Source organism: Lingula anatina, chromosome 10 (assembly GCF_051362555.1).
Source record: "Lingula anatina isolate TDL-2025a chromosome 10, LinAna3.0, whole genome shotgun sequence".
Classification (NCBI taxonomy): Eukaryota; Metazoa; Brachiopoda; class Lingulata; order Lingulida; family Lingulidae; genus Lingula; species Lingula anatina.
Genome location: NC_141776.1, coordinates 19,676,903 through 19,689,721, shown reverse-complemented (window position 1 = coordinate 19,689,721; position 12,819 = coordinate 19,676,903). Strand labels below are relative to the sequence as shown.

General features: G+C 38.1%; 2 protein-coding genes across 2 annotated transcripts; one reads left to right on the top strand and one right to left on the bottom strand.

The window, feature by feature from the left end:
• Positions 1 to 352: 352 nt before the first annotated feature.
• Positions 353 to 10,047, bottom strand: LOC106151991 (centrosomal protein of 63 kDa). Its single transcript, XM_013525444.3, has 18 exons — positions 9,887 to 10,047; positions 9,263 to 9,343; positions 8,601 to 8,793; positions 8,201 to 8,296; positions 7,711 to 7,854; positions 7,251 to 7,364; positions 6,923 to 7,057; positions 6,131 to 6,250; positions 5,606 to 5,751; positions 5,207 to 5,293; positions 4,709 to 4,820; positions 4,313 to 4,375; positions 3,793 to 3,990; positions 3,472 to 3,627; positions 3,017 to 3,159; positions 2,567 to 2,727; positions 2,061 to 2,314; positions 353 to 1,762 (listed from the first exon to the last, which is right to left on the bottom strand). Exons 2-18 carry the CDS (start codon positions 9,316 to 9,318, stop codon positions 1,619 to 1,621), a joined length of 2,322 nt encoding a protein of 773 aa, XP_013380898.2. The 5' UTR covers positions 9,319 to 9,343; positions 9,887 to 10,047; the 3' UTR covers positions 353 to 1,618.
• LOC106163199 (COMM domain-containing protein 2) lies at positions 10,025 to 12,656 on the top strand. The gene is made up of 5 exons (XM_024075758.2): positions 10,025 to 10,190; positions 10,499 to 10,576; positions 11,016 to 11,098; positions 11,349 to 11,522; positions 11,867 to 12,656. Exons 1-5 carry the CDS (start codon positions 10,124 to 10,126, stop codon positions 12,059 to 12,061), a joined length of 597 nt encoding a protein of 198 aa, XP_023931526.2. The 5' UTR covers positions 10,025 to 10,123; the 3' UTR covers positions 12,062 to 12,656.
• Positions 12,657 to 12,819: the final 163 nt, after the last annotated feature.

Sequence of the window (12,819 nt, the reverse complement as noted above, 5' to 3'; positions counted from 1 at the left end):
ACTGGCTTTCAGGTATTATATTACATACAAGGGCGACTTCTATTTAGTGAAAAAGCTGGAAAGTATGGCGTGGGGACCAGGGGGCTGCCTAAGCCAGTGATATTTTTGGCTTAGAAAAAGTCGTGATTCCACCAATAACTGGAAAAATCTTATTCTTGTTTATAATTAAACAATCATTGGAATTTGGTTTTTCAGTATGTTGTTTTGCAGACCATAAACAAAGCCAATTTCTATTATAGTGATGTTTACTTTAACTATTTTCAAAAATGCTTGACACTATTCAATATTAAATAGAATCATGACTGCCACTGTACCTTGAAAAAAATTTTAAAGATAAATAAGAAAAAATATATTAATACAACACTGAGCAATTTTATTGGTGAAAATCCATACCTTGACAAGATTCATAAAATGAGATAAAAGTTTAAATTAGCAATTTTACACAGCAAAGACTGCCTGTCAAACTAAAATTTTAACAGAATGTAAGATTTTTGTAACCTTGAATGGGAAATTTAGCCATGAAACCAGCATGAAAATACCTTAGGTAATAAAAACAGCAATTGTTTTCATTCAAGAAATCTAAATAAAAATTTCTTCAAACTAATGAAACTGATCAACATGAGATTAACCTAATAGATACATAGTTTTTGAATGTCATGGATAAATTGAGATTAACAGAAGCGACCAGCACCTCTACCATCTCAAAATACACTGTGTATCACTCCCTAAAACAGTACACTTGATGTCATACGTTACAAAATAGCATATATGATGACTATAATTTTTTTTAAAAAGTGCTATTAACCTATCTTCTCATTACATAAACTGAGTCGATTTATACAAAATGTTTTCAAATTTCAACATTTTTAAAATACAACAAAAATTCAGTCAAATTAAAAATACTTCACAAATTCAAGGAAACGATACAGATTCAATTTAAATATCACACTTTTGACTACTTAAGGAATAGGAAATCGACTGTCTTTTCATTGCTGGACAATGTTTTTACATACAAAGTCAAATAAATAAGAACATAAATTTATCTTTTAGTCTTCTCAACTTTGGATTTATGGCACAGATACCTTCATATATGGTATTCTCATATGTTCTGGTGCCTTAAAATATGCGACTTGGAACAGGGTTCTTGGTTTGGAAACTGACCGGAGGAACAGCTTTGTTTCTTTGAGATCTGTCTTGTTAAATTTCAACGGTTAATATAATCTGCCCGCATCTTTTTTTTTTTTTAAAGCACCTGTATGTATTTTTCTGATACATGTACGACAAGTACTGACTGTGAATTCCAAGTTCTGCACCTGTTCATCATCTCTTGTGTTTTTTCCTTGGATGATCCTAAATAATGCTAAGGGCAATTCTCTCAAAGATCCCCCAAGTCCACTGGCAAATGATTTTCAATGATAAAATGGACACTCAAATGAAGATCTCTCTATCACTGTACCTACTCCTAGATGGCAGCACTCTACATCACTGTACATACTCCTAGATGGCAGCAGATGTGCACTTTCTGGAAAGTTTTGAATAATCACAACCAATACTGCTGCCTTATTTTTCTCCCTGATAATAATACTACTACAGCGGGCAAACAGAAGCCCAATTCACCTCACCGCACATACTTTTTGATTGTCGCGTCTGTGTCCTTCCTGAGATCTTGAATGTGGGAGTTAACGATGCGCTCCAAGTCATCCACTCTCTGCTGCTCCTCGGCAAGGAACTGTGCTGAAATGGAGGCTCTGGAACTGGGTCTCTGGAAAAGTTACACCAAGAGTGGTCATCAGTTCATATGCTGGTGAAGTTATTTTGAAAAATACTGTGCATTTTTTGAACAAATCTTTTTGTTTATGCTTAATATGTGAAACAGCTCATGATAATGCATTTTGACATTTCTTCATTCAAAGAATAATTGTGATAAAATTTATGCAAGTTTGCTATTTAGTATAATTTGAAGCAGTTTAGTAAGGATAAAAGTAATACTTGGCTACTACAGCTCTTTAAATTCTTTAAAAAGGGTACATAGAACTAATTATCAAGATTCAAGCAATCACCTCAAGACCATTATCAGTGGACAGCCTCAGACTGCGGTCAGTCAAACTGTCCCTCTGTCCACTTCCCCGGTCAGTAGAGTGACCATTGTCCCTCTGTCGTCCTGACGAGGAGGAGGATGTCCCCAACTCCCTAGGTGTGCTGCCCCCTGGTGGCCAGGACCCGTTAGAACTGTCCAGTCTCTTGGGCGGACTCTGGACGATGGTGTCCACACCGTGGACAAACTGCGACATGGCCACGTTCTCACCTGTCAGCCCTGAAATGAAAGAATTTGTAAATAATTTCTATGTACACGTAGTACCTCCTTCTCTCTCTCTCTCTCTCTCTCTCTCTCAATGCTTGATATAATAGTAGAAGCAAAATTTAATGATATAAAACTTGTTATCATTCATCATGTAAAACATTTATTATGTTTATTCAGTTAACAATTTGATAAAAAAAACATAAGTAGCCGAAAAAATCAAATTTCACATATAAAACATGTTAGAGAAATGAAAATGTCTCTCACTCCTGAGATACAGTGCCTGTTCCTCCAGCTGCGCCCTTAGCCTATCCCTGTCACTCTTCAGTGTGTGGAGTTCTGTTTGGTACTGGCCGCACTCTGCGTTATACTTGTCCTGTAGAGCCTGCAGTTTATCTTCATATTCTGCCTGCACCAGGTGGACCCTCCTAACATGGAACAAGAACATGACCCAGACGCTTTTTTTAATATTACATAATTGACTTAGAAAAAACTATCCAATCCAGTATCAAATGCACTGAGAAAAGCTTTGTGAGGTATAGCTTCAATTTAGTGTAATAGGTGAAAAATTTAAACTATGTAAAGTCAACAAGTATTAAGATAAGTAAGCTGTCCCTGATGCTAATAGTATGTGACACTTCAGTATATGTAATGCAAGGTATTATCACTATTATTAGCCTTATACAGTAAATAAAAGTTTCTGATTTCTTGCAGTACCTCTCCTCTTTTTGCTGCATCTCTGAAAATGTTCTATCAGCCTCAACTGTCTGGGCCTGTAACTGGTGCTGTGACATCTCCTCCATGACCTTGACCTCTGACCTCAGGGTGGAGAGGTCAGCCTTCAGTGCCTTGTTTTCTTGCTGAATAGTTAGAAATACCTTGACTTTACTGCACCTCCGCAATATTTATCGATTGGATATTTATAACTCGAAACTGTACAAAAATTGTATGAGAGACAGAGAGCATTAGACTTGAAGGCAGCTGTCTCACCTCTAGTTTGGTCAGTGACATGACTTGCAGAATAGTGAGGCAGTAATACAATGAATTTATTGCACCTCAGTAATATGTATGGGTTGCATATAAATAACTAGAGAGTATAGTATATAAATAGAGAGAGAGAGAGAGAGAGAGAAAGGGGGGGAATGTATTAAACTTTCAGGCAGTTGTCTCACCTCTAGTTTGGCCAGTGACAGGGTGTAAGCATTCTGCAGTTCCCTCAGATGTCCCTCAGCCTCAGCAACGTCCACCCCCATATTGGTGTGCTTCAGCACAGTCTGTCGCAGGTGCTTGTTCTCCAGACGGAGAGCCTCTAGCTGGGCATTGGTCACCTGACAAGAACAGAACTGAGACATTCACTAAAATATAATATAAATCTTACTAAGTTGCAAAACAGTGCATTTTCTCCATCTATAAGTATACTGTGACCTTTTACCTCCTAATGCTACAAAGATCATCTTGTCACCTCCACAACCCTTCCTATGATAGATACCGACCTGTAGCTCTGCAGCTCGTCTCTCATGGGCCCTGTCCTCCTCCCGAGACTGTTTCTCCATGCTGGCGGCTTTCTCACTCAGAGCTGCCATGGCAACATTCCTCTGGTGGAGTTCCTCCGTCACTGCCTGCAGCTCTTTCCTCATCCCCTCTAGCTGTGAGGTGTGCGTGGTCTCCAGCACCTGAAGCTTGTCCTTCATCTAGAAAGTGACATTATTTATGATGTTATGAGAAGTGTTTGTTGTCCATCCCTTTTACTTTCCTTGTGAAGCATGTCAGTTTTTTGAAACAGTAACTGACTGCACTGCTTTTAACTTTGACTCAAAAAGCAACTGACTTTGCAGTTTTAAATCGTGACAAAAGCATCCACTATTCAAGGTGACGAACAGGAGGTGATAGGCCACAGTTTTACCAGTGAAGTTATAAAGTCTGGATATAACTGCAAGCACCATTATTTACATATTTCATATCAGGTTGTTTCTCATCTCTGTTAAAACTACAATCATTACCATTTTTCCTTACCTTGGCCACTTCCAGGTTGACATGTTTGATATCAGAGCTATCCTGGCTTCTTACAGCATCAAACTGAAATAAAATACAAAACAAAGAGATAACATTCGTATTCTTTAAACAAGTCAATAATGCCCAGAGTATCAAATGTTTATCTTACTGATGGAAATATATTTTAGAAAATAGTTTAACTAAGTTAATGGCCAAAGTATTTAACAGAAACAGAGACCAATTTCAAAAAAAAAACTAAAAAGAAATATTGACATGAGTTTGGACATAAGTCTAACCTAGATAAGACATGATTTTGGGTTGTAAGAAAAACTGTAGGAAGAAAAGGCTCAGTGGTTTGTGGGCCATTTAAGTTGGAAAAGCAACACCGAAAAAAAAAATAGGATATCTGATATCTACCTTATTCTTCAACTTTTCTGTCAAATCTACACACTGGGTCTGAGAGGCGAGAAGTTTCTTCTGCAGAAGCTGGAACTCCTCCGTCAATCTTTTCTCATTCTTTTTATGTGACCTGAAATAACCAGAGATAACTAGAGCATGTTAGGGTACAAATAACACACCCTATAACCCTAGGCTTCCCATTAATTCTGGGACATGTTTGGGTCAAGGGCTGTACTCAACTCCTTGTCAAACTGAATATGCCGAATACCATAGTAAAATCCCATCACAGAGTAAGTTGTGAAAGTGTGTTTGGTGTGAATTTATGCAAAGTGTGGCAGAATGTTAGATGTGACAGTGTGTTAGATATGACAGTGTGTTAGATGTGACAGTGTGTTAGGTATGACAGTGTGTTAGATATGACAGTGTGTTAGATGTGACAATGTGTTAGGTGTGACAGTGTGTTAGATGTGACATTACGTTAGGCATGAGACAGCAGTAAGTGTGACTGAATCTCACCTGATTTGATCCTTGGCATTCTGCAACTCCTTTTGCAGGTACCTTGTCTCCTCTGTGGCCTGAAGCTGGTTGACACTCTGCATTGTTCTACATATAGAAAACTACCATTTAAAATATGTTGCTGTAATCCTTCTTTTCATCAGTTTCTTCCACAGCCCTCCAACTCTCATTTTCATAAAAAATTTTAAGAAATTCTACAAAAGTAGAAAAAAAGAACCATTTCTTCTCGAATACTAAGCACATGCTATTAAATTATATGGAGGTTGGGTCTGGCGATTCTAATGGCTGTCCAAATGACAGCTGGACGGTTTCTCTGGCAATGGAATCTGGTCCCTGAACAAAATCTGATTTGAGGACCAGAATACAGCCAAATCAGACAACTTCTCCACTGTAACTCACTGTATGAACTCCTCTTTCTCCCTGAGGTTGGCCTCCAGTCTCTGAGCCTCCCCTGTCTTGTAGTCCTGGTCCTCTCTGGCCATCTGTAACATGTGATCTCTGGACGCCAGGTCTGCCTGGAGCTGAGATTTTTCATCCTCTAGTCTCTGGAAGCAGGCACAACAAGTGGCACTTTACTGCCCAAATCGATGCACCCTTATAAAAAAATCTTATTCAAAACGTCAGAAGAAAATTCTAAAAATTTTCCACAAAAAGAAATTGCTTTTTTTTGTAGAAATTATGGCAAATAGCTTACAATGTCCAGTTTGTCCATATCTGTTATTTTTCAAACATGATATCACCCTTCTTGAATACATTAATGTGCCAACAGAAAGCAATCTTCAAGTGTTTATTTCTCATAGAACACACTTCACATTGGTTAATGTTTGTAAAACATAAGCACAAGCAGTGATCTAACTACAAATAACTGATACTGTGATTTATTCCTGTGGAACCGCAGGCACAAAGAAAATAACTTCAATTTACCAAATTGGCATTTTTGTACTTCCTCAGCTCTTCTTGGATTTCCTCTCTGTCAGCAAGTGCTCTTTGGTGATTGGAAACTGATTCCTCTAAAGAAGCTTTCAGCATTTCTATTTTCTCATCCTGTGATTGGTGGAAAAAGTGACCAACACATAGTTGCAGAGTGCATGTGAAAACAAAGCAAAAGTAAAACTATGTTTCAAGTCTTAGAGATGTGTGCTTAACTCACAAAAAAATTCAACAGGATTAGTCAAGTGATGTAAAGCAATTCTTACAAACAGTGCATGTCCATCTCATTTAAAGACAGAAATATTTCAATCTCAAACTTAAACAATTTCAGTATCTATTTAAAGACGAAAATCCAAAGAATCAGAGTGCAGTCGCGAGTCACTGGTCCAAATAATGTCAAGTTCAATGTCAAAAATTCAAGCAACCAGTTGGTTTTAACTATTGGTAATTAGCTGTGCAAGACAATTTTTCACTCAAGAGTAAATTTCATCTTTGGAATAGTCCATTTTGATTCATATCATCAAGTTTTTGGCCTACTTGTCCCAGAGCCCAGTGAAGTAAAAGTTGAAAGCACAGGCAGCCAGTTCATCAACAACCTGGCCCTGGTTTCACAAAAACTTAAGTCAGTTCCCTGGCATAGCTGACTAGGATTTCCATGACAGTGTTGTAACACTGTTCCTGATAGGGCAGGATGTGTACATGTGACCATGTAACCTTGGCAACCAAGTTCTTAGTCAGGGAAGCTGACCTAAGGCTTTTTTTGGTAAAACAGGGGTGAACTGTTACCTGAGAGTTCACAGTGTCCCTGGCTCTGTCCAGCTGTCCCTCCATCTGTGCCAACTGTTTCTTCATCCTCATCTCTGAGGAGTCTTGAATCTTTTGTCTTTTGTCCAGCTGAGACTGGTAGCCTGCAGACTGTTGCTGTGGAAATGTATGGATATATTATAAATATATAGATAATAACTAAATGGATTAAGTTAGCTTATTAGCAAAAAACAGAGGATCAGAGAGGAAATAGCTCCTCCTGGGTATGTACCGTCACCTGTGTTGTTCACATTAAATTAGTATGAATTAAAATGAAATGAATATGGGTCATATATATATTCCTCTTTACCTGCATCAGTTCACATTTCTCAGCCAAGGCTTTCCTCTGTGCCTCCAGACTGTCTATCTGCCTGGTGAAGTTGGATCTCTGGAGCTCACATTCCTGGGAATGCTGCCTGTATTCCTGGAAGACAACCAAAAAGAACATGTCATTTACGATTACAGTAGAGGTTGGGGAATGACATTGAGATTTTCTAACCACTTGGGTCTACATATTCAATAGAAGCTACAACTGAAATCATGAAACAGGTTTGCCGTACTTGATATTCCAATGAAATGTTGAGCCACATTTAAATATGACAGAAAAATTTTGATATCATATCAAGTGTGAGGATATTTATGTATACATTCCTACAGGAAAAAGTGTGAAGATATTTAGGTATACCTTGATAGAGGTGGATGTCAGTATGTTTTCTGTAATGATTTTCTATCACTTGTACCATACTCACCCCCAGTGTACTAGTTCTTACCTCCAGTTTACTTTTCAGTCTGGTCAGTTCAGACATGCTGTCCTGGGCCTCAGCAGACTGTTTCTCTTTCTCTCTGCCCAGCTCCTTGGCCTGCCTGCTCATCTTCCGCTGTGTCTTCTCATAGCTTCGCTTTAAATTGTGCAGCTGGAAAAAATAGTGTTCACATTTACATTTGTCTTTAATTACGACAGTTAATAATTACTACAAACGACACTGTTTTGATGAAGTGTGTGTGCTGAAATAAATGCAATTACTGATTCTCTTTATACCTCATAAGAAATGTTTCTGGTAAACTCTTCTCTCTCTCTCTTTCTCTCTCTCGCATCACATAAAACATAAACAGGTGCGCAATGCAGCACATACACAATCCCCTACACCCAAACACACACGTTCAACCCAGCATGCACGTAATCACATACAGCACATGAGTGACTGCTACAGGGAATTCTGTATGTCCCTAATAACGCCAAGCACCTACTTCCTGACTCACCTCGTTCCTGACCTGCAGGAGCTGTTTTTCGTACTCGGCCACCATATCCCTCTGTGCTCTGTCCATCCCCTCTATCTGCTGCCTCAGCTGGCCTATCTAAAATAACATTAAACAATGGCATTTGTGATCCCCTTTTTATCATTTAAAGGTTTGAATTTTTTTACCACCACTAAAGTCTGGGAATAGTACATTTTGTACCTTACTAGCATGGCAAGAACCAGTATTCCAAAAAGATTTTTTAACAAAGTGTATGTGTGCGTGTATGTGCCTGTTTTTCTTCATGAACAAATGATATAAAATTAAATACAACCAGACGGGTTGGAGATATAAGTAAACCGTGTGTAACTCCCAGACCTTGCTGGTACAATACTCAGTATAAAATAACAAAAATCCAGCCCACCTCTCTGTGTTTCTGCTCCAGCGTTGCCCTCATGATCTGACACTCCTTGTCCTTGCTGTCAGCCTTCACCTGCAGGGCGCTGGCCTCTCTCTCCCAGTCCATCCTACGGTTGTGGACCATGATGTCGATCTGCTTCATCAGCTCCTGCAGCTCCGTCTCACAGGATGACAGGGCTGGACCTTGGACGGCTGACCTGTGGGGTGGACATGAGAAGGGGAGGAAAGTAGAGAGAATGTGTCACTTTTATCAACAAATTAGAATACCAGGGGTTATAACTAGCTTACAGTAGGAGTCATTTCTGAAATCTAATTAACTAATTAAAAGCATGGTCAAAGTAAGAGTTTCGTAATGGTGAAGGAGTGCATTTCAGTAAGAACAGTGAAGTCTGGGAATATGTTTTTCTGGGTCTCAGTATAAAAAAGAGACTTTCAATGTATGACATTGGATTAAATAATGGATGGAGAGCAGGCATGGTAAAAAGTTAATGTATCGCAAGTCATTCTCATTGAAACAGACATGCTGAAAACTTTTTAACATCCAAATACTTAAATCAGCAGTAATGAAAATTTGCTGGACAGAAGAGAGGAAGGGAGAAGGAGAAGAGAGGAGGGAGAAGAGGAGAAGAGGAAGAGGGGAGGAGGGGGGTGAAATATCCAACCTACCTGGCAGACTTCTGCAAGTTAGCCCACATTCCAGTGAGCCTCTCCGAAGCTGTCATGGTGCTCTCTGTTATCAAACTAGGGCTAACAAAAATAAATGCAGATGATTTTATGCCTCATAAATTAACTGGTCATGATATTGATACAAAAACCTTGGACTGGCCTACTACAAGTAATCTTAAATTAAAAAAAAAAGTGGCAGACAAATACTCAAGGAATACAAAACAGTTACGAGCTCTTACAACTTATTCAATCATCACAGAAAGGATCCTTTTTATGTACATGCTACAATACACTTCTCTCTCATATGTGCTCAGATAGCTAGAACTAACGAAATTGAAAAAACTTATAAGCTGAAATAACTCATGTCAGTTAAAAAATGATTCTTGTTCCGCTAAAGTGCATTCACTGCGCATAGCAGTCTGCTGATGAGTTCGGTCAATTTAATCCTTGATTGATGCAACCCACCTAACTAACTGCCTTTACTGAAACTTCAGGATTATCACATACATTTGAACAAAACGAATGGCATCGCATTATGTGATGCAGTTGACCAATCGCCTCAAAGGACTAAATACCAGTGCCCCTAACATAAATGCATAAATACTAAATTCATTAACATTTTACCTTAGAATCTGACGCCATAAGCCCTAAATGAAAGGTAAATTTCATTGTAACTATCGTGAACTGAATTTCGAAGTTGCAGCGCGTGCTGTAAATGGGTACTCGTATTTATTGTTGGTGGGTACTAGATTTGCAAGTTGCGCATGCGTTAGTTTATATCACTCCGGCTTCCGGGTGGGAGTGAAACTTCTTGGTCCTGTTGTTGCGTCCCTGTTTTAGGTTTTAAAAACACTGTCAGCCATGCTATTGATGCTTGAAGATGAGCACAAGGAACACTTGGCCTTCCTGACGAGCGTTGGTCTTGATGGTAGGGGTCATATGCTGGAGAAAACGGGGGTCATATTTAGAGACAGGGAGACAATGGGGAAGGGGGGGGGGCGCACGGGTCAGTACACTTAAGTGCACTTGTTTTACTGAGTAAAAAGGATGAAATTAAAGTGTGCAGGTGTGAGATATGCCAGATGATTGCACTAAATTAAAACTTCCCAAATTATGTAACATAACATTTTCTATGGATGTGCGTTCATGTACATTATGATTCGTTAACATTGTCCGTGATCAACATGCACAGTAAGTAATTCTGAAACATTGAAATCTTCTGCTTAAATGTTTCAGTGGTCCAAGAATTCTGTAAGATTTCACTGGGGTTTATCAAAAAAGGAAGCAACCCCAAAATGTACCAAGCGGCAGCCTGTAAGTTTGTTTTGTAAAATTTGCTTACTAAGTATTAATTTTTCTACCAAAATTAACTGATTTAATAAAATTAAAGGCATTTGGTTGTGTTGTGTTTATGGGAATTGCAATGTTCAATATGCCTCAACATCTGCTCAATTTAAGTGCTTGTGCGTGTATGTACATATTTATATTATGTAGAGAACTGGTTTTACAAATGTAGCACAAGTACTCAGTAGACACATCCTTTTCTTTCCAACAAACGTAATCACCAGCTTTTCTGTAATCTACTCAGCACCAGGAGGAGTGTTAATCTGTGTGTCTGATTGTATTCATTGAGAGTCCCCATAGAGTTAATGGCTGCAAGCAAGTACCCATAGATTTATTGTGAGCGTACCCTAAGTCATTTTCTGAAAGATAACTATACTGAGATTAAAAATGTACTTTTGAATTTCTTCAGCCAAACTAGGTGTCGATGCAGAGACTGTGATGCACGGTGTAGAAGGTTTAATGTATCTTTTCACAGAAAGCTCAAAACTCATGGTGAGTTCAAGCATTTAAGACCCCCCCCCCCCCCCCCCCCATGCCCCCAGCATCCTCACTTTGACACACTTGTTTTTCAACTTCTAAAATCAAAGTTGAGTGACATAAAAATAGTGGTGCACACATATTGATGGACTGGAAGTTTGACATTAATTTGTGAATTTAACTTCAAATTATGTATTTTAGTTCTAATTACATATTTTTTAATGGTCCATAATTATATGATGTCAGTTTCCATTTTGATACCTAGGTCAATGAGATAGACTTCCAAGACTCCATCATGACTCTGGGATTTCCTGAAGACCTAAAGGGGCTCCTACTTCAGCAATATTTAGAGAATCGTAAGGAGATTAGATGTATTTTGTCTGAGATGTCCATGGATTTACCCCACTATCACAACTTAGAGTGGAGGTTTGATGTCAAGGTAGATGATGCATGTGCTGTTACATTGTTCAATATTTTCAGTAGATAACATAAAACTTAAAACTTGTCGTATGAAAGTAAACCTCCTGTTCTTGATGATGATGAGCAGAATAAAAATTGATTTTATCCCAGTATTCATAAAAACTTCTCTATATCACTTGGTTTTAATAAAACTTCTCTTAGTACCTCAAATTGTGTTCAAAGTTCTGCTAAAAAAAAAAAAAAAACTAGACTAGAAAGGCATCAAAATATTGGATATAAACAACATCTTAAATGCTAGCTCTTGACTGAAAAAAATCACAACTTAACTCCTAGTTCTACCATGTTTTCTCGTTCATCTTCCAGCTTGCCAGTCGCTCCCTCAAGCATCAAATAGACCCTACGATATTACTGAAACTGCACATTGCTGACTCTGGTGAGAGGCACACACAAGTCTTACAGACTGACCCCAGTAACTTGGTCCACATGACCAATGTGCTGGACAAAGCCCTGCAGGAGATGAAGTCCCAACACTGCAGGAGGATTGTCCGGAATATTTGACCACTTTGTCTGGAATATAAGACCACTTGGTCTGAAGTATTTGACCATTTGTTCCAGAATATCTGACCTTTTGGTTCAAAGTATTTGACCACATAGTCCGGAATATTTGACCACTTATTGGGGAAAATCAGACGTCCTAGAGTGGAATATATCATCACTTATGTACCACTGTTTTGGATGTTGACAAAAGATAATGAAAAGAGATTCAAGAAGTGACCAGTGTTCATTTAATGATAAATGTGATTTTTTATTAAATTTTTATTTATTTATTTATTTATTTATTTATTTATTTAAGAAATGGGGGAAACACTTTATGGAGTGCTTGATAAACAAAATATCCACTTGCAGTGTAAACTTCTCAGGAGTAATTGAGATCAACAGGCCAAGAAAGTTGTTATTGAATTTCATCAGCTGTTTAAGGAGTTTCAGTTACATGCATTGTTATTCTTCACTCAGCAGAAAATAGTGCAATGATGAATGCATATTAAATTTCTTTGTACAGGATTTTCTGTAAAATACAACTGCAATTATTGGTAAAGAGGCAAATCATTTGTATAAATTGTATAATAATAATAAAATGATTTTTACAAGTAAATTGCATTTCATGACTTATTATTTGAAAGATATAATAAGTTATCTGGGGTTCTCCCACCAATTACAGAGACATGAAACTTTCAAAACTGGCATCATTTTCAGACACAAGATGGACATGCAAAGTTTTTCTGTTCTAGCTAAGATGAAAAAAAAAAAAAAAAACA